Below are 23,794 nucleotides of genomic sequence, written 5' to 3' on the forward strand. Positions count from 1 at the left end.
GACAAATGTTCGGCTTTAGAGCATTTCTTTCCACCCCCTGGTTCTAGTCCAAGGAGCAGAGGACGTGCTTGATGTAAAAGGCACCCCAAGCAAGTCTAGGGACAGAGGAACCAAAAACACCAGCCATTGTTTCTTCTTTCCCACTTGGAAACTGTGCCCAGTTCCTCACTGAAGGGAACAGGTGCCCCGTGTACCATTGCCCCCTGGGCTTGCCCTGCTGACTTCAGTCCTTGCCAATAGGGAGGGTTGGAGAAAGGTGAGTTATGGCTGTCAGAGTTCTGAATCCAGAGCGACAAGAGCTGGCTTTGCCTCCCACCCCAATCATCCCCAGTGCATTTGCATCCCCAGATTTTTTTTCTGGGGGAAAATGAGAAATGTCATAAGTGGAAGCCTGCCTCATGAGCTGGGGGGGAGAAGGCAGTTGGAATAGAGAAGGAATCACTGAGTCAGTGATGGTTGGAGGGATCGTTCGGGATGGGGGATGTGTGCTGAAAGTCGATAAAAGACCAAACATGATAGCCTCTCAGTATCTGTATTGCAAATCATAGTGCCCAAAAGTAGAGAGAGAATGTGGGGAATATTGTTTGCCATGGAGTCAGGAGGAAGGTGTGAAAGGGGTAGGGTTACTGGGGATATTGGTGGTGGAGAATGTACTGGTGGAGGGATGGGCGTTTGATCATTGTATGACAGGAATTCAAACATGAAAGCTTTGTAACTGCATCTCAAGGTGATTCAATAAAATTTTTTAAAATTTGAAAATAAATAAATAAAACAAGGGATGTAATATCTAATAGGGGTGCTGGGAAGGTCAGGGAAGTGGGGGGTTAGGCAGGTGAGTATGCCTTGGGAAGAAGCTACAATAGGAGATACTTGTCACGAGAAAGAATGGGGCTCCTTGTGACATGACACTGAGGGTGTGGTGCCTGTTTAAGTCTTCTTGGGCACAGAGCTGAAGTTTCTCCTCTTCATCCCTGGCCCCCACAAGAGGGGCTGTCCAGGAGCCAGAATTGGTCTGGAAAGGCACCTGTCATTCATTCTCTCCCTACAGAGGCGACCAAAGCATCTCTGGCCCAGAACAAGTACATCCTCTTGTTCACCTGGGCATGGACAGACAGCCATGGCCACTGACTGCCCACAACCCAGAAGCGATCAGTTCCGAGGTTGCGGTCACCTCAGGCAGAGGTATCATGCCTGACACTCCTCTCATGTCACCCCTGAGCATGAGAGTTTCTGGGAAACACAATTCAGGAAGCTGTACTGAAATGGAAAATGCCTCCGTGGAGGCTGGAGAGATGGTACAGCAGGTAGGGGACTTGCCTGGCACATGGCTGACCAGGGTTCAATTCCCAGCACCCCACAGCGCCCTTCATGCCCTGCCAGGAGTGACCACCAAGCTCAGAACCAGGAGTGAAGCTCTGAGCACAGCTGGGTGAGGCCCCCAAACCCAAAACTGTAAATTAGCTGATGGGTGAGAGAGGTTCCTGGCGGTGGGTGCTTGCAAGAACTCAACCAAGACATAAGCTCTTAAAAACTGGTCCAAGTTAGAAATCAATATTCCCTCAATTAAAATTTTATTAAGAAAAAAGTTAAAGGGAGTACAGAGGAGCAATAGTACAGCGGGAAAAGGAGGGTGTTTGCCTTACACATGGCCAGTGGGGTTCGATCCCCAGCATCCCATGTGGTCCCTTGAGTACCACCTGGAGTCATTCCTGAGTGCAGAGTCAAGAGTAACCCCTGAGCATCGCCGGGTGTGGCCGTTCCCAAAAATACAAAGCAAAGAAAAAGAAGCCTGACAGTGCTTAGAGGGTTGGGGCACAAGATTTATGTGAGAGTCCCAGGTTTAACCCCCAGCATTACATGGACCCCCCCAAGAACTTCCTGAAGCAATGCCTGGACTCAGAATTTCCGAAGATGGAGTGGAGGGATAGTGCAATGGGTAGGGAACTTGCCTTTCTGCAGCCTACCTGGGTTCAATCCCCAGTGCCACATAAGGTTCACCCAAGCACTTCCAGGAGTGACCCCTGAGCATAAAGCCAGGAGTAAGCCCTGAACACTACCAGTTATGGCCCAAACCAATAAATAATAGCACTGCACTGTACTGTCCTCCCATTGTTCATTGATTTGCTCGAGCGGGCTCCAGTAACATCTCCATTGTGAGACTTATTGTTACTGTTTTTGGCATATCGAATATGTCACAGGGAGCTTGCCAGGCTCTGCCATGCGTGCGGGATATTCTCGGTAGCTTGCTGGGCTCTCCGAGAGGGGCAGAGGAATCGAACTCAGGTCGGCCACATGCAAGGCAAACTACCTACCCGCTGTGCTATTGCTCCAGTCCAATAAACAAGAAAATAAATAAATTCCCTTTAAAACTCTTGTAGCACTCGTCATCCTGTTGATCATCAACTTTCTTGAGCGGGCTCCAGTAATGTCTCTATTCATCCCTGTCGCATGCTAGTGTAGCCCAATGGTATCTGCTCTCTCCAGGAACACGAAGAGCCTCAAACTGTTTGTTCAAGGTTTTGACAAGAAAGTCTGACCATCTTGTAGGTAGATAGCCACGCGCCCTTTTGACGTCCCCTTTTGATGTCCCATGGAAACCTGTCGGTAACAGCTCTAGTCCAGCGGTCGTCTCTAAATTGCATTACGTATCTGGCCCATCTGATCTTCAACACCTTGGCAAATGAGACAGAATTCCTGATTCTTGATCGTCGATGGAGGTAGGAACTCCGGATTCCTTCTCTCACTTGCGTGAAGCGTGATACTCCAAGTATAGCTCTTTCAATTCCTCTTTGGGAGACCCAAATAGCGTTTTCATCCTGTTTTCATAGGGCCCAGGTCTCTGAGGCCTATGTTAGTGAAGAAAGAACAGTGGAGTCAATAAGATGTGCCCGGAGCCGGAGGTTCTTCATCCTCTTAACAATTTCTTCAACGCTCTTGAAAGCGTTCCATGCCACTCTCTTCCTCCTGCACAGTTCTGGCGCCAAGTCGTTCCTCATGGTGAGTTCTCACCCTTTAAAAATAAAAAAGAGAATTTCAGGATGTGACCTAATCCCCCAGCTCCCCAAATAAGCTGTTACCTCCTTGTTTGCTCACTCATTTAAAAAAGTAATTGAAACCACACTTTTCAAAAATCGGTACTATTTCTTATTCATGTCCAATTCAGAAGTATTAGGAATACTTGATTTTTAAAAAAAAATTATTGAATCACCATGAGATACAGTTACAAAGCTTTCATGTGTGAGTTTCAATCATACAATGATCAAACATCCATCTCTTCACCAGTGCACATTTTCCACCACCAATGTCCCCAGTATCCCTCCCCTACCCCATCCCAATCCTCCCCCCAATCTCTACAGTGGACATTTTCCCTCTTATTCTCTCTACTTATGGGCATTATGGTTTGCAATACAGATACTGAGAGGCCATCATGTTTGGTCCTTTATCTTTCAGCACACATCTCCCATCCTGAGCGATCCCTCCAACCATCAGTGACTTAGTGATCCCTTCTCTATTCCAGCTGCCTTCTCCCCCAGATCATGAGGCAGGCTTCCAACCATGGAGTAATGTTCCTAACCCTGTCTCTACTGTCCTTGGGTATCAGTCTCATATTATGATATTTTAAATTCCACAAATGAGTGCAATTCTTCTATGTCTGTCCCTCTCTTTCTAACTCATTTCACTTAGCATGACACTTTCCATGACCATCCACGTATAAGCAAATTTCACGACTTCATCTTTCCTAACAGTTGCATAGTATTCCATTGTGTAGATGGACCAAAATTTCTTTAATCAATCATCTGTTCTCGGGCACTTGAGTTGTTTCCAGATTCTGGCTATTGTGAATAGTGCTACAATGAACATACAGGTGCAGATATTATTTCTCCTGTGCTTTTTTGCACCCTCAGGGCTGGAGTGATAGCACAACGGGTAGAGCGTTTGCCTTGCAAGAAGCCAACATGGCCAACCCGAGTTCAATTCCTCTGCCCCCTCAGAGAGCCCGGCAAGCTACCAAGAGTATCTCGCCCGCAGGGCAAAGCCTGGCAAGCTACCTGTGACGTATTCGGTATGCCAAACACAGTAACAATTGTCACAATGGAGATGATACTGGGCCCGCTCGAGCAAATTGATGAACAACGGGAAGACAGTGACAGTGACAGGATATAAGGAATACTTGATTTTCTATCACCTGCTTTCCTCAGACCCTCAATGTATACTGACTATAGAAAAAGCATGCTTCTAGTAAAGAAGGAAACTGTTTTCCATACAGAGCACAGAATTTTCCAGAGAACAATAATAGCCTTTTCTAATCATGTTTCTCCAAACAAACAAACCGGAGGGAGAGAGCACATTAACAGAGAAGGCAATACTTTGGGTTCCAATGTGAGCAGCTGGTTTTCTGGGAGTAGAGAGAGCCAGTCCTGCCAGGGGGCTGAATTATGCTGGCTTCAGGGTCGGAAACACCTCAAAGAAAATCCTTCCTCCGTCTTCCAGCCCAAACTCCGGTTCAACAAAGAGCAGAGCTAAGAGCTTGAAGGTGAAGCCAAGAGGCCAGGCATGGTGTTCGGGGCTCCAACTTCAAAGTCTGCTCTTGTCTCTTGCACAGTCCGGGAGGCGAGGGTTCGTTGAGGATTGGAGGCAAAATGAATCATGTGAGGGATGGTTCTAGAACCTTCACTGCAGGCACTGGAAGGAGCTCATCTCTGAAATGAAGGGACTTGAAACTGTGGCGTGTAAAACCTTTCAGACCGCTGGTGTGACCATGGAGCAATAGCACAGAGCGGGTAGGCTGCTTGTCCTCCACACAGCCGACCTGGGTTCGATCCCTGGCATCCCATATGGTCCCCCAAGCACCACTAGGAGTCATTTCTGAGTGCAGAGACAGGAGTAACCCCTAAGCATTGTCGGGTGTGACCCAAAAAGGAAATCCCAATGAATTTCAATGGATACATGAATAAATGAATAAAAGTGCAGTGGAAGGGACTCTGGCTATCAAGATCTAATTCTAATTTAAGGCCATGCACACAGCCTGGGGAGCACGAGCAAGGTTTCCTCACTGTCCAAACTGAAATGAGGACAACTACAAGGTCCTGAAATGCAATTCTGAGATTCTGTGTGTCTGCGACTCCTACAAAGAGGAAAGTGGGGTGAGGAAGAGATCCCTTCATCACCCTCACTGGGTGGGGCTCAGTAGAGGGAGGAGGAAGAAAGAGATGGGACCCACAGGGAAAGGGAATGAGTCTGGAATTCCCCACCGCCTCCCCTCCCCGGGGCAGGCAACTCCAGGTGGGTTCTGATTCAGAGAGGCATGAGAGGAGACAGGAGGGGTCCACTGGGTGGAGAGTCTGGGGACCCAGCAGTACGGACCAAGACGTCTACCAATGGAGGGACTCAGGGTGTCATCCTGCCTTGTTGGAATCAATAAGTCTTTGCATGAGGTTTAAGCGGAGACCATTTTAAGGAGGGGCAAATGAGCTCACCCTGTCACTGTCACTGTCACTGTCCTCCCATTGTTCATCGATTTGCTCGAGCGGGCCCAGTAACGTCTCCATTGGAGACTTTGTTATTACTGTGTTTGGCATATCAAATACATGACGGGTAGCTTGCCAGGCTCTGCCATGCAGGCGAGCTCACCCTAATGAAAGTTTTTTGAGGGGTTGATAATACAGTGCAGAGGATGTCTGTCTTTAATGCGGTCCATCCCCGGGTTTAATCCCTGGCAACCTATACAGTGTCCCCCAAAAGAATTTTTCTAATTAAAAAAGAAAGAAAGTCTTGGGGGCTGGAGCGGTAGTATAAAGGGTAGGGCATTTGCCTTGCACACGGTCAACCCAGGTTCGATCCCCGGCATCCCATAGGGTCCCCCGAGCACTGCCAGGAGTAATTCCTGAGTGCAAAGCCAGGGAGTAACCCTGCGCATCGCTGGGTGTGACCAAAAAAGAAAAAAAATGAAGTCTTTTGAAAAGCAAACCAGTCCCATTATGTAAAGAGACTGTCTTCAAAAATGGGAGGAGGAGGAAGAAAGTGAAGGATTCAAGGGAACGCGCTTTGCCTGCATAAGATCCCTATCCAATGCCAGGATGTCACATCCCTGAAGAACACCATGTATAGCCCTGCTGATCCCAGCACCACAGAGCCCTGATCATGGATCCGTTGGGAACAGTATGGTGGAAACCGTCCATCTGATTGGCTGCTGAGTATGGCCAGGAGTGACCCCCAGAGCACGGAGCGGGAGACCCAAAAACATTGTGGAGAGGCTACAGGAATGTAACTTCCCCCTAGAGAACATGCTTTTCAGGTTTGAGGACCTGGAGACCATCCCCAATACATTCAAACAATGCTACAAACCTTTTACATTTCTGTACAAGGAGTCTGCCAGACAAAATAAGAAGCAAATAAGGGGCCAGATAGATAGTAGAAGGGTTAAACTGCTTGCCTTGCATGTGGCTGACCCTGGTTCAGTCCCCGACACCACTTGGTTTTCCCTGAGCATTGCCAGATGCAGCTTGAAGACCCCCAACCACTGATGGGGTGGCTGGGTCAGGTAATCCCCAGCACTGCAGGGCCCCAAGCAGTGGCCTCCCCAGAGGGCTGGGGAGATGGTTTAAAGGGCGGGAGTGCAGCAGACCCAGATTCTATTCCCAGACCTTACTACATGGTTCCATGAGGGATTGGCCCTGAGCACAAAGCCAAGGGTGGCCCCTGGGCACTACTGGGTGTGACCCAGGGGTGGGGTGGAAAACTTTCATGTTCGTATTAACTTCAAAAAGAGTTCATTAGGGTCTGGGATGTTGCTCAGCCAACAATAAGAACTCGTGCCTTGTTAGAAATGATCGCTCTGAGGGCTGGAGAGATAGCACAGCGGGTAGGGCGTTCGCCTTGCACGCAACCAACCCGGGTTCTATTCCCAGCATCCCATATGGTCCCCTGAGCACTGCCAGGGGTGACTCATGAGTGCAGAGCCAGGAGTAACCCCTGTGCGTCGCCAGGTGTGACCCAAAAAGCAAAAAAAAAAAAAAAAAAAAAAGATCACTCTGGACAAGAACTGAGTGTTGAAAGTAGGTAAAGGGGTATTCATAATAGCCTTTCAGGACCTGTATTGCAAACCATAATGCCCAAAAGGAGAGAGAGAGAGAGAGAGAGAGAGAGAGAGAGAGAGAGAGAGAGAGGTGCTTTCAATCAAGACTGGCCTGGTGCCTGGTGAGAAGCAAGAGGGAAACTGGGGACATTAGTGGCGAGAGATGTACAGTGGTGAAGGGGCGGTCGTTGGAACATTATATAACTGAAACCACATCATGAACAACTTTGTAACTGTGTCTCACTATGATTCAATTTTTTAATTAAAATTAAAAAAATATATAAAGAACTCATTCCTTCTATGTGGGAGGCCCTGGTTTTGATCCCTGACACCAAATTTAGGACTTCAAAGCAGGTAATAAGGTTTAATGTTACAAATTTGAAAATCATAGGTTATTTTTTTCTTAGTTGGGAGGGTTTGGCCATCATCTGTGGTCCGCAGGGTTTACTCTTGGTGGGCTCTGTACTCCAGGATCACTCCTGACAGTGATCAGAAGACCAGATGCGGTGCTCAAGATTAAACCAGTTCTTCATGCAAAGCATGTGCTCAGCCCAGTGGGCTGCCTCTCCAGACCTAGAAACTAATTTTCAAAAGGTTTAAGCAAAGAGTGCTGAGTTGCACATCTTTCTCATCAATAGTTACGACCTCTCTGTGCCTCCATGCAACACTGCGTATGGGGGTTCATGGGCACCAGTAGTGAGAGTGAAAACATTTCTAAGTCAACCCTTGGCATCGCACCTTCTTACCCATCTGGCTGCGAGCTTCCTCCTAGACTGTCTCGCTGCCTGAGTTTTCCCGTCCTTCTGCTCAGGGCTTGGGAGACAAATCCTCTCCCGGGCCTTTGTTCTGGAAAGTCTGCTGTGTCAAAAAATGAGCTGGGAAGTCTTCCTCGGGAAGAAAAATTGGAATATTTCCTCAGAAAGGAAAGAAAGTCCGTGGTGGCACTCACCTGGAAGTCAGAGGCTCTTGAGAAAGAGGTGAACTGTTCTGGAAGTGACCTCCTGTCCCCTCAAGGGTCACTGCGAGTCTCACAAGGGGACAGCTGTGGTAAATGTGCAATGTCCACTCGGAAGAGCGAAACTGAGAGAAAGAATATGCATCCCAGTGACCTGTAAGGTCCTTGGAGATGAAGAATCTACCTCTTCAACTCTTCAGTGACTCTGAAGAAGTTCTACCAGACACCAGCCCTGTGAGAGGCTTCCTAGGTGAATCTGTCCATTCACCTAGGATGCAAGTTGTGTGTTAGGTGGATGCAAGTTGTGTGTGGATGCAAGTTGTGTGTTAGGTGAGTGGATCAAACAGAGACTCCAACTGAATATAGAAGCAGGTGTTAACTGCCCAGAGAATAAAACGTGAGAATGTAGCTTCCGGAATGCCACACCATGTCCTAGGACAACTTTGAGAAGAAATGACCTTTTGTCCTGTCAGATTCCCACCTGCCAGGTCACTTCAGCTGTGCCCGTATGAGACCACACTACTCATGTTTTCATCATGGGCCTTATCTTTTTGGGAGGCTCGTGTTGGATTTTAGGGTCACCCCAGAAATTAGATGTACAAGAAGATAGTAAAGCCTTTGCTGAAATGAGTGTCACAACATCAGGACCAGGGGGAACCACAAACAACGGTTGATGGCATCCTACTCCTGGGAATGGAGCCCTGAGTCTGAGAGTCTCAGGGGAGGAAACCTGGCCCCCCCTGACCATCTCCCATCTCTTGGTCTTGTTTCATCTTGATTCATCCGACCTCTTTTCATCAGAGCCTAACACCCGTCAGGGCGCATTCCTCTGGGAATTGGTGATGGGACTTCCCATGGGGAGAAGGGGAGAAGCAGGTTCCCGGACACCCCTTTGGAAGAAGATTCTGGGAAAAAGAAGCCAGGAGATGAAGGAAGGAAGGAGCCTAGTCATGGAGACGCCCTCCAGTTCCCACCCATCCTTGCAGCCCGATTCTTCTCCTTGATGTGTCCAAGAGGGATGGAGACAGGACCAGAAGCCCTGAGGGCAATAGTTCCTGCCAGCAAAGCAGGCCAGAAGAGAGAAGGATTGCCACCCACTGTCCCCCACCAAGAGTCACGGCCTCTGGCCCTTCTCCGGCTTCCTCCTATTATCTTGTAGGAATGGGGCGGGGAGGGGGTCTCTGAAAAATCCCAAGAACAAGCTCTGGTGGCAGATGCCACCTTGATTCACCTGGGCCCAAATGATAGCACAAGTGTCATACTTTCATCGAGGCATTTATATTTCGGGAGACTGGTATCGGGTCTCAGGGTCTCCCCCAGCAGCTCTCTGGGGCTACTGCTATAGCTCTTCACGCGGGAGTCACTCCTGGTGGTACCGGAAGAGCTACGCAGAGCTACAAGGCAAGTGCCTTAATCCATGGGCTATCTCTCCTCACCCATGAGGATGCTCATCCTTCTCTAGCTCCTTCGGTAGTTTGGAGAATCCCTTGAGGCAGGGGTCCCTCTAGACCTTTGAGTCCCTGTGTCTATCCCATACACCCCACATTATCCATAACAACGGGAAACCAGAAGTGTGGTGGCCTATTTGTGGGAGCGCCTCTCGGTGTGTGTGGCCATGCTGACCCCTCATGAGACTGCATATGTGACAGATAGCTCCCCACACCACTCATCATGGGACAGAGAATAGAATCTACCAACAGCCCAGCAACCAGAGACTCAAATGCTGGGCTCACCCTGCAATGTTGCTCAGCTCTTGACCTCTGAACTCAGCCCACAATGTCTCTGTCTTCATGAAGTCTCTGGACTTAGAACCATACTGTTGGAGAGTATGGTTTTGGGCTACACCCTGGGCAGCGGTGTAGCCCAAATACAGTGGTATAGCCCAAGATAACCCCAACTAAGGAAACTGAGAGGTCAAGTCTGAACACTTAGCAGAGTCATGACCCAAGGCCTTTCCTTCCATCTTCCCATCCTAGGAAAGTGGGCATCTACCCAGAAGGGTAGCATTGGGGCTGGGGGGGGGGGGGCTCTGCCCTCCGCTCCCCTTTCTCTGGAAGGAGGGGTTCAAGGCTTCTGTGACCTGATGGTGGCTTGTCTTTGTGTCTCCTCCAAAACACCCGCTGAGGGCTACACAGGGCAAGCACTAGAGGACAGAGTTCCTGATGGGAATTAAAACAACTGAGCACACCAAAATGAGTTGACTCGACGACAGAAGATTAATTGCAGAGGAGCGGAGAGGCTGCAGGCCTGAGCGGAGTTTTGGGAACCGCTGGCTGCCTTCACATTTCCTGGTGGAAGAGGAACAGGTCAGCACCCAACCCAGACTAACAACAGATAACTTTTGCCCACACATCATCCACTGCTTGGCTTAAAATTAAGGGGTGTGTGCGTGCATCTGTGTGTGTGTGTGTGTGTGTGTGTGTGTGTGTGTGTGTGTGTGTGTGTGTAACCGACCTGCCTCCGAGGTCTCTGCTCTCCTTCAAACAGGCTGATTACACAGAGGATGTGGACAGCAGGGTTTTTTCCTGTTTGATGTCACGACTAGCCTTTAAAAGTCGGAGGGCCCAAAGGAGGGAAGGCAGCCTGGGATCCCGAAGGCACAGAGGCCCGCCAGGAAGAAGAGAGGAAAAAAGACCAGAGAGGCCGGAGGAGTCAGGTTTCAAGCCCAGCGCCAGCCATTCAGAGAGCAGCAATGTGGGGACTCCGCCTGGGTCTCTTGGTCGGCCTCCTGGGCTGTGTGGACAGAGCCTCCCCGATGCTGAGCTCCAGCTGGGGTGGCCTGACCCACCTATACACAGCCACTGCCAGGAACAGCTACCACCTTCAAATCCACAAGGACGGCCTCGTGGATGGCTCCCCGCAGCAGACCATCTACAGTGAGTGGGGCTTTGCTAGGGCAGAGGAAGGGGAGAACTCCTCTTCATCCACCTTCGGGGACCTTAGGCTAGACCAGGTGGTTATTTCAGGCTTGTAATTTCTTTTATATGTATAAAATCCGTGTGTGTGTGTGTGTGTGTGTGTGTGTGTGTGCGTGTGTGTGTGTGTGGTGTGTTTAACATTTGATTGAACAACTTTCCCTTTTATTTATTTATTTTTTTGCTTTTCGGGTCACATCTGGCAATGCTCAGAGGTTACTCCTGGCTCTGCACTCAGGAATTACTACTGGCGGTGCTCAGGGGACCGTATGGGATGCTGGGAATCGAACTCGGGTCCGCCGCATGCAAGGCAAACGCCCTACCTGCTGTGCTATCGCTCCAGCCCCTCGGCAACTTTCCTTATCAGCATCCATGCCTTAACTGAAAGCCCTCTTTGCATAATAGTCATTTTCTCTCTGTCCTATCCAAAGAATCAAAAAATAGATACAGAGAGAAACACAAGGGGGGGAAAGATGTCGGAGCACTCTTAGGCACCAAGTTCCAGCTCATGACCTTTAGACTGGGTCAGCAAAGAGGCGAGAAAGAAGATTGCGATTATCAGACTGAAGACTGGAACAGAACACTTAGGACATTTTCCAACTTTGACCTTCTAGTGTACAAATTCTCAGGCATATACAGATTGTCCAGGTTTTTTGTCCCAGCAAGTCTAAGCAAGTGCATAATTCCTGTATGTACTGATCTATCCTTAATATTTATTCAGTCATCCTTCCATCGACCCACCACCCACCTAACTACCCTCCATCTATCCATCTACCCACCCACTTATCCTACCTTCCATCAATCCATTATTCTATTCATCCTTCAGCCATTCATCCATCCATCCATTCATTGCCTACCATCCATCCATCCATCCATCAATCCATCAATCCATCCATCCATCCATCCTTCTCTCCATCCATCCATCCATCCATCAATCCATCAATCCATCCATCCATCTATCCTTCTCTCCATCCATCCATTCATCCATCCACCACCCATCCATCCAACATACAACAGGTCTACCAGCGGTTTCGAAGATAACCAGTTTGGTACTAGCTGGTGATTCTTGTCTGGAATCACCAGATTGATCTCTGAAGTTGGTTGAGAACTTGTTGGCAACATGAAACAACTGAGATATTTCTAAAGATTAGGCTGTGGAAAACTGGATCACACAGGAGTTAATCAATTAGTTATGATTCAAGTGGGGATCCATTTTGTGTGTATCTATCACAGAGTGGTAGGTGGGGGTCGATATCAAAAGACAATTGTTCTCTATTTTAGAACATGTAAGATTCATTCTATGGATGTCGAAAATGCATCCCAAAAATGTGGAGCCCGGAGAGGAATGAAAGACTAATTTTAATCTCTAATTGAATAAAGCTTCTAGGAATGAAGGTTTTTCGCTTTTGCTGTTAAAAAATCTGCCAGCACTTTGTATGGCTTTGTTGTGTGCAAGTGATTAATTTCACTGGAAATCCAAGATCTTAAACCTGGGTGGTTCTGACAGGTTATGTACAAAGCCAAGGGCACCTTTGAGCTTCCAGTGATCAATGAATGGTAGTAAGAGACTAAAGTGAGAATGCAAAGTCCCTCTCAGTTCCAAAGAGGCCCTTGGATTCATAGGGACAGAACTACAATCAGGAGTCAACATCTTGGAAGCCACTTTGTGATTCATGGCAAAAATCTGAAAGGTACCTGGACACATTTGAAGAATCCAAGGCAGGGCTCCTTTGATTCCACAGAAGTGACATTGTGTAAAGCTCTGTCTGCAAAAGGAAACACAGCCTTCACCCCACCCACAATCTTCCACCCCACCTATCTTCCAGCTAAGGTGTAGAATTTAGGGAAACATCATTTACTACCTCTCAGAGAGAGCCCCAGCTTCGACTGCATAAAGTAGGTGAAATTAAAAAGAGAGATAGAGGGGCTGGAGTGATAGCACAGTGGATAGGGCATCTGCCTTGCACGCGGCTGACCCAGGTTCGATTCCCAGCATCCCATTTGGTCCCCCGAGCACAGCCAGGAGTGATTCCTGAGTGCAGAGCTAGGAGTAATGCCTGTGCATCGCTGGGTGTGACTCAAAAACCAATAAATAAATAAATAAATAAATAAATGAGAGAGAGAGAGAGAGAGAGAGAGAGAGAGAGAGAGAGAGAGCTCCCTTAGTTTGATCTCCAGAGATGGAAAGGACAGTAGACAGCTTAAGAATGCTTTTAACACTTGTCAAGAAGTCATGGAACCTCTTTGCTGAAAGGAAACTCCCAACATCAGGAGTTCCTGGAAAACATATAGTACAATCAAATAGTGTGTGGTGCTGAGGATGGAGGGCAGAGGACTGTGGGGGGAGGGGTTCAGTATGCAGCACTCGACTTACCCAGCAGGTGACCTGAATGGCAGGGCTTTCCCCTGAAATATCCATTGGCCCCAGGCCCAAAGGAGACACAAAGAATTAGCCAGGATGATTTAAAGACACAGGATGAGTTGAACTGACTTCCAAATTTTTATTTCAGAGCAATGGGACTTTATTACATCACATAGGCACAGTAGCTAAGTATGATTCCAAAAAATTAAGCCAAACCTAGGGGCTGGGGCTGGAGCGGGGTGGGGAGGGGGAAGTTGGGAGAGAGGTGGGAGATTTTGGTTATTCCATCTCACCTTTTGCACTGTTGTACTAAGTCATCGCATATATTATCTGGAAGAAATTTTACACTCAGATGAAGAGTTCTCCAGAAGAGAAAAACACCGGAGCCTATAGATGACAGCTCATTTAACCCGCAGAGGGATGGTGAGGTTCTAATGGTCTCTTTAAGAAAGGTGAACCAGGGCTGGAGCGATAGTATAGCGGGTAGGGCGTATGCCTTGCACGCAGCTGACCCGGGTTTGATTCCCAGCATCCCATATGGTCCCCTGAGCACTTCCAGGAGTAATTTCTGAGTGCAGAGCCAGGAGGAACCCCTGTGCATTGCAAGGTGTTACCCAAAAGAAAAAGAAAAAAAAAGAAGAAAGAAAGGTGAAACAATGCTTTTGCCACTTATGGAAGGGGTGGATGTCCAACCCCCTTCACCCTCACCCCTGTGTAATGGATTTCCATTCCCAGTGAATGTGTTTATTTGACGTCTGTTTTAGGAAATTAGCCACCACCAAGAGAGTACACAGTCCCATCTTTGCACTGTAGGTCATCGTGAAGTGATGAACCTACGAGTCCCTAGTGCTGATGTCAGGGAGCCGTGGTGATATCTCCTCACAGTCCTGCTATGAGGAAACCCGCCGCCAAGCCCCCATCATCCCCGCTTTGTGGAAACAGTAGAGAGGGATGCTTCTTGCACTGGTTACTCTCATTGTCCAGATCCTGTACCTTCCCTTCCTCCACTTCTCCTGCGGACACTTTATTCACTTGGAGCTGAGCCCTCCTTGGGTTTCTTCAAAAGACTGTTTTGTTTTGTTTTTTTTTTTTTGCTTTTTTGGTCACACCCAGCAATGCACAGGGGTTACTCTGAGCTCTGCACTCAGAATCGAACCCAGGTCAGCTGCGTGCAAGGCAAATCCTCTACCCACTGTGCTACGGCTCCAGCCCCTCAAACGACTCTTTTTTTTTTTGAAGTTTTTTTCTTTCTTTTTTTTTTATAATTTATTTATTTATTGAATCACTGTGAGAAAAGCTACAAAGCTTTCAGGTTTAGGTCTCGGTCATGCAAATACCAAACACATTTCCCTTTACCAATACTTATTTTTCACCACGAAGAACCCCAATAAACACCCATCCCCCCCACCTCTCCCAATGCCTGTGAGGCAGATGAATTCCAGTTAACACTCCATCCACTTTGACTAGATTCATTGTTTCGATAAAAGATGCACCATTATTATTTAGAGTTTAACCACCCCCCCCCAAATCAGACATGCTGAAAAAGCATTGTGAAATGATTTGCTTTCTACAGCTGGGTTCAAGAATTAAATGATGTCGCACGGCCGCAATAGCAGCCACGCAGTTTTGGATTTCCGCTATTTTACTTATTAACCCTGGAAGTATTTCTACTGAAAGTCAGATAATTAAGAGATTGGTTTCTGTGCTCTGGAGTCGTGGCCGTGCCGGAGAGCCGCTCGTGGGGGGCAACTGGTGACCTTGGTAGGGCGTGAAGGACGGGCCGGAACACCCCCCTTCCCATGAGGTTTTAGTCGCCCCCACACCCTCGGCTCATACCTGGCTCTCCACAAGGCTCCCATGCGGCTGCCATCTTTCTTTCCAGAGGGGGGAGGGCCTCAAACGACTCTTTAGAGGAATTTGAAACGCTTTTCAAATCTATGATTCTGTGTGTCATTTACTGACCACCAGGGCAGAAGGGAGGAAATAACAGTAACGTTCATCTTTTCTGTCAGAGATTGCAATGAGGCAGCTGTTGTAACTGTTACTGGTCTCTTGAAAAATGCTGTGTGTTACAGAGCTAAAGATAATGACCAGTGGGGCTGGCGACTTAGTGCAACTGGTAGGGCACTTACCTTGCATGCTTTCAACCTGGGTTCAATCCCCGGCATCCTATATGGCCCTTTGAGCAGTGCCAAGAGTGATTCCCTAGTGCAGAGCCAGGAGCAGCCCCTGAGAATCACTTGGTGTTGCCCCCAAACAAACAAATGAACAAAAACAAACAAACAAAAAAAGACTAGTTCCGTGTCTAAAAGATTAAATGGTGACCAGAACAACAGTACAGTGGGTAGCGTGCTTGCCTTGCAAGTGGCTGAGTTGGGTTGGTTTTTTGTTTGTTTTTGTTTTTGTTTTTGTGGGGGAGGAGATCACACCCAATGATGCTTAGGAGTTACTACTGGCTCTGCACTCCGGAATTACTCCTGGTAGCGCTCGGGGGACCATATGGGATGCTGGGGAGTGAACCCAGGTCGGAGACATGCAAGGCAAACGCCCTACTAGCTGTACAATTGCTCCGGCCCCAGCTAAGCTGGATTTGACCCCTGGTATCCATATGGTACCTGGAGCTCCCCAGGAGTGATCCCTGAACTCAGAGCCAGGAGTAAGCCCTAAGCACTGCTGAGTGTGTGTGTGTCGGAGGGAGGAACAGGATGGGAGGGGGTTGGGAGAAAGCAGGGGGTGGGGAGAAGAAGATGGGATTGGTTCTACTCTATAAAAGAACACAAATGTGAAACTGGAATAGCTGGTGACAGAGGTCGCAACTGGCCTAGAGCACTGGTTTCCCACCCTTTCCAGCCCAGAGGACCCATCTAAGCAGCAGGCTGTGAACTAGCTATGAACCATCACTTGGATGCATCTGTGCTTTGCAATATCTTCAGGCCAAGTGGGGAGGGGGAGGAGGCGGGACAAGCATCCTTGGAGTCCAATCCATGCTGCTTCCAGAGTCATATGCTCAGGTACCGCCCTGTCAGTCACTGGAGGAAGTGTCCCTGAAGCTTGGTTCCCACGCCAGCAGTGAGCCGCATGGGAGCCTTCCTTCGGCCAGACTCTGCCACTGTCGGTAGAGAGAGATGCACTTTCTGACTAGGGATGGGAAAAGCAACCTACCCCTTGGGCTTTATGAACTTGCACCTTGGCTCACGTTGCTTTGTGGTGCCTTTGGCCTGCTTTCTGCCAGGGCCTCACACGGGCCTGAGCCCACGGCAGCCTCGGCCCCAGTTCTGCTCATGGGGGTTGGATCCAATCTACGCCCCTCGCAAAGCAGTGCTTGCTTGTGGTTCCTCTGTTAGGCTGCCTGAGGTGACAAGGCAGAAGTGCGTTAGTGGGAGCAGAATCAAGAAGCCCCGTTCCTCCGTCAGTACCCCGTCCTGACTGATGCAGGGACCTGGGCCCAGGGCTTCAGGGATATGCCATCAAAGGAGAAGGACGTAGGACTTCCATGTCGGGCAGTGGACAGTGGCCCCAAAGGGCCCCAAAGACTTTAAGGAATGATCTTGAACAGAAAATGTTAGGTAATTAAATAGGACCTGGGGCAGAGTTCTTGTTGCTGTGTTCTCTTGACACAACATACCTGGCTCTGTGCTCAAGGATCCCTCCTGGCGGTACTTGGGGAAGTATATGGGGGTGGGGGGATAGGGATTGAATTCTGGTCAGCTGCATGCATGAACCCCCCTTTCTTTCTTCCTTTCTTCTCGCTCTCCTTCGCTCCCTCCTGCCCTTCCTCTCTCCTTTCTACCTTCCTTCCTCTATCCCTTTTTTCCTCACTCCTCCCTTTTTCCCTCCTCCTCCCTCCCGCCTTTCTTTCCTTCCTTTCTTCCTCCCTCCCTTCCTCCATCCTTATCTTCCTTCCTTCCTTCTTCCCATCCTTCCTTCCTTCCTTCCTCCCTCCCTCCCTCCCTTCTTCCCTTCCTTCCTTCCTTCCTTCCTTCCTTCCTACCTTCCTTCCTTCCTTCCATCCATCCATCCTTCCTTCCATCCTTCCTCTCCTCACACCTGGCTGTATTCAGGGCTTATTTCTGGCTCTGCACTCAAGAGATCACTCCTAACAGTACTCAGGGAACCCTACGCAGTACCAAGAATCAAACTTGGGCCAACCACACGCTAGGCAAGCGTCTTACCCCATTCTATCTCTCTGGCCCCCAAACAGAGTGTCTTAGACTTCAGTCATTTACAAAAATTTCCCAACAGCAGGGTCATGCTTAAAACCATTACTTACGATGCAGGTCATAGGAATGAGGTGGAGGTCCTGGGAATAGACGAGTTTTTGACAGGGGGGACATTGGAAGACCAGGAGGGGCCCGAGGTGACATCATCACGCGAGCAAAGGAAAAAGAACAGCAGCGCGGACCCAAAGGACAGATCCAGACATCCCAGATCAGGTGTTGCTGACAGTGGGAAGAGCATCGCTCCTCTCCCATCCCAGGTGCTCATTCCAGGGATGCCAGAGATGTCAGCGGAGTTAGAGCCAGGAGCCGGGCACACAAGTAACACAGTGGCAGTTGTGGGCTGGGGATCTGAGAATCAGAGGCTCAGAATCAGGGGACGGTGAGGAGGAAAGGCCTTCTCAGGGGCAGGGTGAGTGGCAGAGTGTGGCAGGGAGAGGCACAACTCAACTCTGCTCCATGCAGGGAAAATCAGACTTGATGATTGGGGTCCTTGAGAGATACTCCGCAGTTAAAAAAAAAAATCACAAAAGCAGAGCCAGAGAGATCGTCCGGGAGCTAAGGGGCCTACCTTGCGTGGGTCCAACCCCGGTTTGAATTCCCAGCACCACCTATGGCCCCTTGAACATGGAGCCAGGAATAACCCCCGAGCATCATGAGGTGTGGCCCCCAAGCTCATCCCCCACTCCAAGAAAAAGAAATCACAAAAGTAGAGGGCTAGGAAGCATGTCACCACCACCATCACACACAGGAAGGGGAAAAGAGCCAGGCCAAAGCCAAGGGCACTGTTCATAGTGTCCTTGGTGAATTATACACAGATAATTCAGGCAAAAGAATGAGGGGCTTGGGCTGGAGTGATAGCACAGAGGGTAGGGTGTTCACCTTGCACACGGCCGACCCGGGTTCGATTCCCAATATCCCATATGGTCCCCCAAGCACCACCAGGAGTAATTCTTTTTTATTTTTATTAGTGAAACACCATGAGGTACAGTTGTAGACATAAATTTCTGTGCTTGGGTTTCAGTTATATAATGATCGAGTAGTACCCATCCCTCCACCAGTGCCCATTCTCCACCACCACTGATCCCAGTATCCCTCCCACCCCATCCCCCCCCCCCCCATGGCTCTGTGGCAGGGCATTCCCCCTTGTTCTCTCCTTTCAAGTGCTGTGGTTTGCAACAGAGGCATTGAGTGGCAATCATATTCGGTCTATAGTCTACTTTCAGCATGCATCTCTCATCCTGGGAGGATCCTCCCTACACCCTTTATTTGGTGCTCCCTTCTCTATCTGAGATGCCTTTTCCCCTAGCATGTGCATATGGCCTCCAAGCCATGGAGTAAACCTCCTGGTACTTAAAACCTGGTACTCTGCTATTCTTAGATGTTAGTCTCCTATTTTGTTACTTTATGTTCCCCAGATGAATGCAATCTTTCTATGTCTGTCCCTCTCTTTCTGACTTATTTCACTTAGCATGATACTTTCCATGTAGTACCACTTGTACATAAATTTCATGACTTCATCTTTTCTAACAGCTACATAGTCAGGAGTAATTCCTGAGTGCAAAGCCAGGAGTAACCCCTGTGCATCGCTGGTGTGGTCCAGCCCCTAAAAAAAGAATGAGGGGCTTCAGAGTGCTCCCCGCACAGAGAAGATGACACAGGAGCTGATTGTGTGTGTGCATGTGTGTGTGTGTGTATGAGCAATTGTGTGAGTACACAGTACGTGCAGATGCCATAACACTGGCAGAGTACAAAGGGAGGGAAGTCTTTAAAATCAGTCTTTAAAACCAGCTTTAAAAGCTGGCTCTGCACTCAGGAATCACTCCTGGAGGTGCTCAGGAGACCATATGGGATCCTGGGAATCGAACCCGGGTTGGCTGTGTGCAAGGCAAATGCCCTACCCGCTGTGCTTAAAGTCTTTAAAACCAGCTCTTTAAAATCAATCAAGGGAAACCCAGGGACATAGCTCAGTGGTAGAGCTTTTGCCTGGCATGTGCGAAACCTTGAGTTCAATCCCCAGCACTGGGAGTCATTTTCTGAAATTATGATCCATGGAAGGAGAGTTCCCGAAGTTGGATGTTCAGGAAGGAACTGAAGGTGGTCATTGGAGGCACCACCAAGGTTTGACCTGATTTTCTCTGTAGGTGCCCTGCTGATCAGATCCGAGGGTGCTGGGTTTGTGGTGATCACAGGGGTGATGAGTAGGAGATACCTCTGCATGGACTTCAAAGGCAACATCTTTGGTTCGGTGAGTTTCTTTATTGAAGGGCGTCATGACTTGCAAATCATTGCATAGATAGAACATGCATTTGAAAGGGGGGGGGGCATGGTTGGGTTTAGGCCACACCTGGCTGGGCTCAAGGCTTATTCCTAGCTCTGTGCTCAGGGGTCAGTCCTGGTGGGACTCAGGAGACTCTATGGGATGCTGGGGATCAAACCCAGGTCAGCAAGTGCCCTCCCCACTGTACTATCTCTCCGGCACCAGCATGTAGACTTTTCAAGCTTAAAGATCCCATTCCCCAATAGAGATGTTTTCTCCACTTAGTTCAAATCTATGCATTAAATTTCCCAGCTTCCACAGGTGGGGTCAGGACCTAGGCCACTGGTGTCTAGAGTCGGGGCTGCTCTTCTCTGCCTGCCAGTCCCCATTTTGGGGTTTAGCATGACCCCACGGATGCTGTGAGGGGGCCCTCTTTTTTTAATTGGTGGGTCACACCCGGCGATGCTCAGGGGTTACTCCTGGCTCTGCACTCAGGAATTACTCCTGGCGGTGTTCAGGAGACCATATGGGATGCTGGGAATCAAACCCGGGTTGGCTGTGTGCAAGGCAAACGCCCTCCCCACTGTGCTATCGCTCCAGCCCCTTGTGGGGGTGGGGGGACCCTCACTTATTACAGCTCTTGGGAAGAGCATCAGAAAAAGTACAAAGTCACAGGGGCTTAAAATCCTGTCACTACACCTTCAGGATCTGGGCCAAGTTCCCCAAACTCAAACTTCAGTTTCTTCCCCTGGAACTCTTGACAAGGGGTGGGTCATGGCCCTGTGAGAGAGATCTCAAGTCTCCTATCTCTGTCGTCATCTTTGACAGCTGCAGGTGGGTGAGCCCAGGATTCCTTCCCCCCGACCCCCACCTCCACACGCAGGAGATGCTCAGATAGAGCCCCTTTGCTCAGGAGACCCTTCTCCCTCAGACACACCCCGAGAGTGTGTGTCTCAGAGCCACGACCAGGGCTGGAGCTACAACACACAGCGGGAAGGTACTTGCCTTGCATGTGGCTGACCCGGGTTTGATCCCCGGCATCCCACAGGGCACCCACCAGGAGTCAATCCCGAGTACAGAGTCAGGAGTAACCCCTGAGCACTGGGTGTGACCCAGAAACAAACACACTAAAAAAAAAAGTCACAACTTTGCACTTTGATGATTCACACTGTGGGCTGGAGCGATAGCACAGCGGGTAAGGCATTTGCCTTGCACGCAGCTAACATGGCCAACCCGAGTTCGATTCCTCCGCCCCTCTCAGAGAGCCCGGCAAGCTACCGAGAGTATCTCGCCCGCACAGCAAAGCCTGGCAAGCTCCCTGTGACGTATTCGATATGCCAAACACAGTAACAACAAGTCTCATGATGGAGATGTTACTGGGCCCGCTCGAGCAAAAATCGATGAATAACGGGAGGACCGTGACCGTGACCGTGACTGATTTACACTGCAGTCAAATTACCTGCCCATCAATTACCCACAACAGTGCAAGAGTCGGGTCAGAGCAGTAGTACAGTGGGGGGGGGGGCATTTGCCTTGCATGCAGCCGACCCCCGGCTCGATCCCAGGATCCCATATAGTCTCCCTAGCGACGCCAGGAATAATTCTTGAGTGCAGAGTGAGGAGTAACCCCTGAGTATCTCCAGGAACTTCCTGAGCGCAGAGCCAGGAGTAACCCCTGAGCATTTCCGGTGTGACCCCCAAAAATTAATAATAATAGCAATAGTCATATTTCGTCAATTGCCTCGAGCAGGCCCCAGTAACATCTCCTTCATCCTAGCCCTGAGATTTTTTTTAAAGTGCCATATTAAAGGCTCTTTCAGGGTTAGGAGAATGAGACCCGTCATTGTTACTGGTATTTGGCATACTGGGTACAACACCACGGGGAGTTTGCCAGACTCTGCTGTGTGGGCAGATTACATTCGGTAGCCTGCCATTTTCTCCAAAGTAAGAATGAGATAATAAGATGTCGTGCAGCCTCAAATGCGGCCACGCGCTTCTGGGAGCTGGGTTTTATAGTCTCTGGGCCTTAGCCGTTGATGGGATTAAATGGTGCCAGGGGGCCAGTTGGTGGGTGTGACCCCTGCCTACTGGAATATGGAGGACTGGGTGGAGTCATAGTAATAATAATAGTGCCAGAGTATCTGGCCCATAGGGCCAGAGCAACAGGACAGCCTAAGGGCCCAGCACCTTATCTCCTGAGATTGACCCTCCACTGTCCAGATCCAAAAGGAAGCTGAAAACGCGAGGGGATGGAGAAGGTCAGATGCCGTGGGGTCATTTCTGCAGGATCCGGGACCCGGGAGGGACTATTGGCTCTGCCCAGCCCTGAGCCAGCAAGTCACCTGGCCAGCCTGGTTGAGAGGCAGGAGAAAAAGACTCCCAGCCCCTCTTCTGGGTTAGGATGCACTTGGAGGTGGGGTGCATCGGGAGCATCTGCAAAGCGGGGTGCATCAGGAGCATCTGCAAAGCGGGGAGGAGGAAGGTGAGAGGCAGAGCCCCGGTGGCCCGGGATCCAGGGCCCGTCACTCACCTGCCGGCGTCGGGGGATGGGTGGGTTGTGTTCTTGGCCCTTTCAGCACCACTTCAGCCCGGAGAGCTGCCGCTTCCAGCAGCGCACGCTGGAGAACGGCTACGACGTGTACCAGTCCCCGCAGCACCGTTTCCTGGTGAGCCTGGGCCGGCCCAAGCGCGCCTACCAGCCGGGCGCCAACCCGCCACCCTACGCGCAGTTCCTGGCGCGCCGCAACGAGGTGCCCCTGGCGCGCTTCCACACGCCCGCGCCGCGCCGACACACGCGCAGCGCGCAAGACAACGGCGACGCCGACCCGCTCAACGTGCTGCGGCCCCGCGCGCGCCTCGGACCCGCCGCCGCCGCCGCCTCCTGCTCGCACGAGCTGCCCAGCGCCGAGGACAACAGCGTGGTGGCCAGCGACCCGCTGGGCGTCATCCGCAGCAACCGCTTCCGCACGCACGCGGCCGACCGCAGGTGCCCGCCGGTCTACACCTAGGCGGTGCGCCCCCCACCCGCCTCCCAGCCCCCCCGCAAAGCGACTCTAGCTTCACTGGACTAGGGGGGGTAGCCAGGGCTTAGCTGCTTCTCCCCCATCCCTTCTCCTGGGAGACCCCCCCCAACTCCTCCCCTAGAGTGCGGAATGGGCCCCCCTGGGTCTTCTCTGGGCTACCGTCTTTCACTGCCTGATCGTTTGGTGTTGGGGGGACCAAAGCTGGAGATGCTCAGGGGTCCCTCCTGGCTCTGCACTCAGGAATACCTCCTGGCGGGGCTCGGGGGACCTTTGGGATGCCGGGGTTGGAAATCATTCGCCTTGGCCGCGTGTAAGGCAAGCAGCACCCTTCCTACCTCTCCAGTCCCAGTGCTTTATTTTTATTTTTTTTTAATTTTTCCACTAATGTCAGCACTGCAACAGGGTGGGTGGGGGGTGTCATCAACTAATTGATGCAGTGAAATACGGTAAGAAGTCCGGATGGGGATGAATCCCAGTCCTCCTCTTCCCATTGCCTCAGTTTAACCTGATAAGATGAGCTCGCTGTTCCCTAGGGGAGGAGATGCTATCTGCCACTGTGCCCCATAGCCCCCATAGTCCCGTCTCCTCAAAATGATGGGAGACAGGTTAAAAATCTAGGAAGGAAAAAGCTGAGAGGAGCAAGAGAACTGAGTGAGGCAGCTCAGTCTTAGCAGGGTGGAGTTAGGTGAGGGAACTGTGACAAGGCGCCTGGCTGGAAGACCTCACTCATCTCTTGCCACCCATCCCTCCTTTCGCTTCCATGCATGGAAGGGGCTTGGAGATTTGGGTATTGGCTCCCACCTGCCAGGATCTGATTTTCCAAATGGAAACAAATTCAGACCCTCCTGGAAGACCCTCTCCCAGGGGAATCCCGAGCTCCATTCAATTCCCCTGATGCGGAGCGGACGAGGCTTGGGAGGGGTCGGGACTGCTTTGGGACAGGCGCTCTGTGGACTGGGAGAAAACGGTGTTTTTCTGCCTAAATGG

At 50.1% G+C, this 23,794-nt stretch overlaps 1 protein-coding gene across 1 annotated transcript; it reads left to right on the forward strand.

Annotated features, from left to right (window-relative positions):
• The first annotated feature begins 10,722 nt into the window (after window positions 1-10,722).
• FGF23 (fibroblast growth factor 23) lies at window positions 10,723-22,792 on the forward strand. The gene is made up of 3 exons (XM_056109026.1): window positions 10,723-10,906; window positions 19,669-19,772; window positions 22,361-22,792. The coding sequence occupies exons 1-3, from the start codon at window positions 10,723-10,725 to the stop codon at window positions 22,790-22,792; spliced, it is 720 nt and encodes a 239-aa protein (XP_055965001.1).
• The last annotated feature ends 1,002 nt before the right edge of the window (window positions 22,793-23,794 follow it).

The sequence above is a fragment of the Sorex fumeus genome, unplaced genomic scaffold (assembly GCF_029834395.1).
Source record: "Sorex fumeus unplaced genomic scaffold, SorFum_2.1 ptg000261l, whole genome shotgun sequence".
Classification (NCBI taxonomy): Eukaryota; Metazoa; Chordata; class Mammalia; order Eulipotyphla; family Soricidae; genus Sorex; species Sorex fumeus.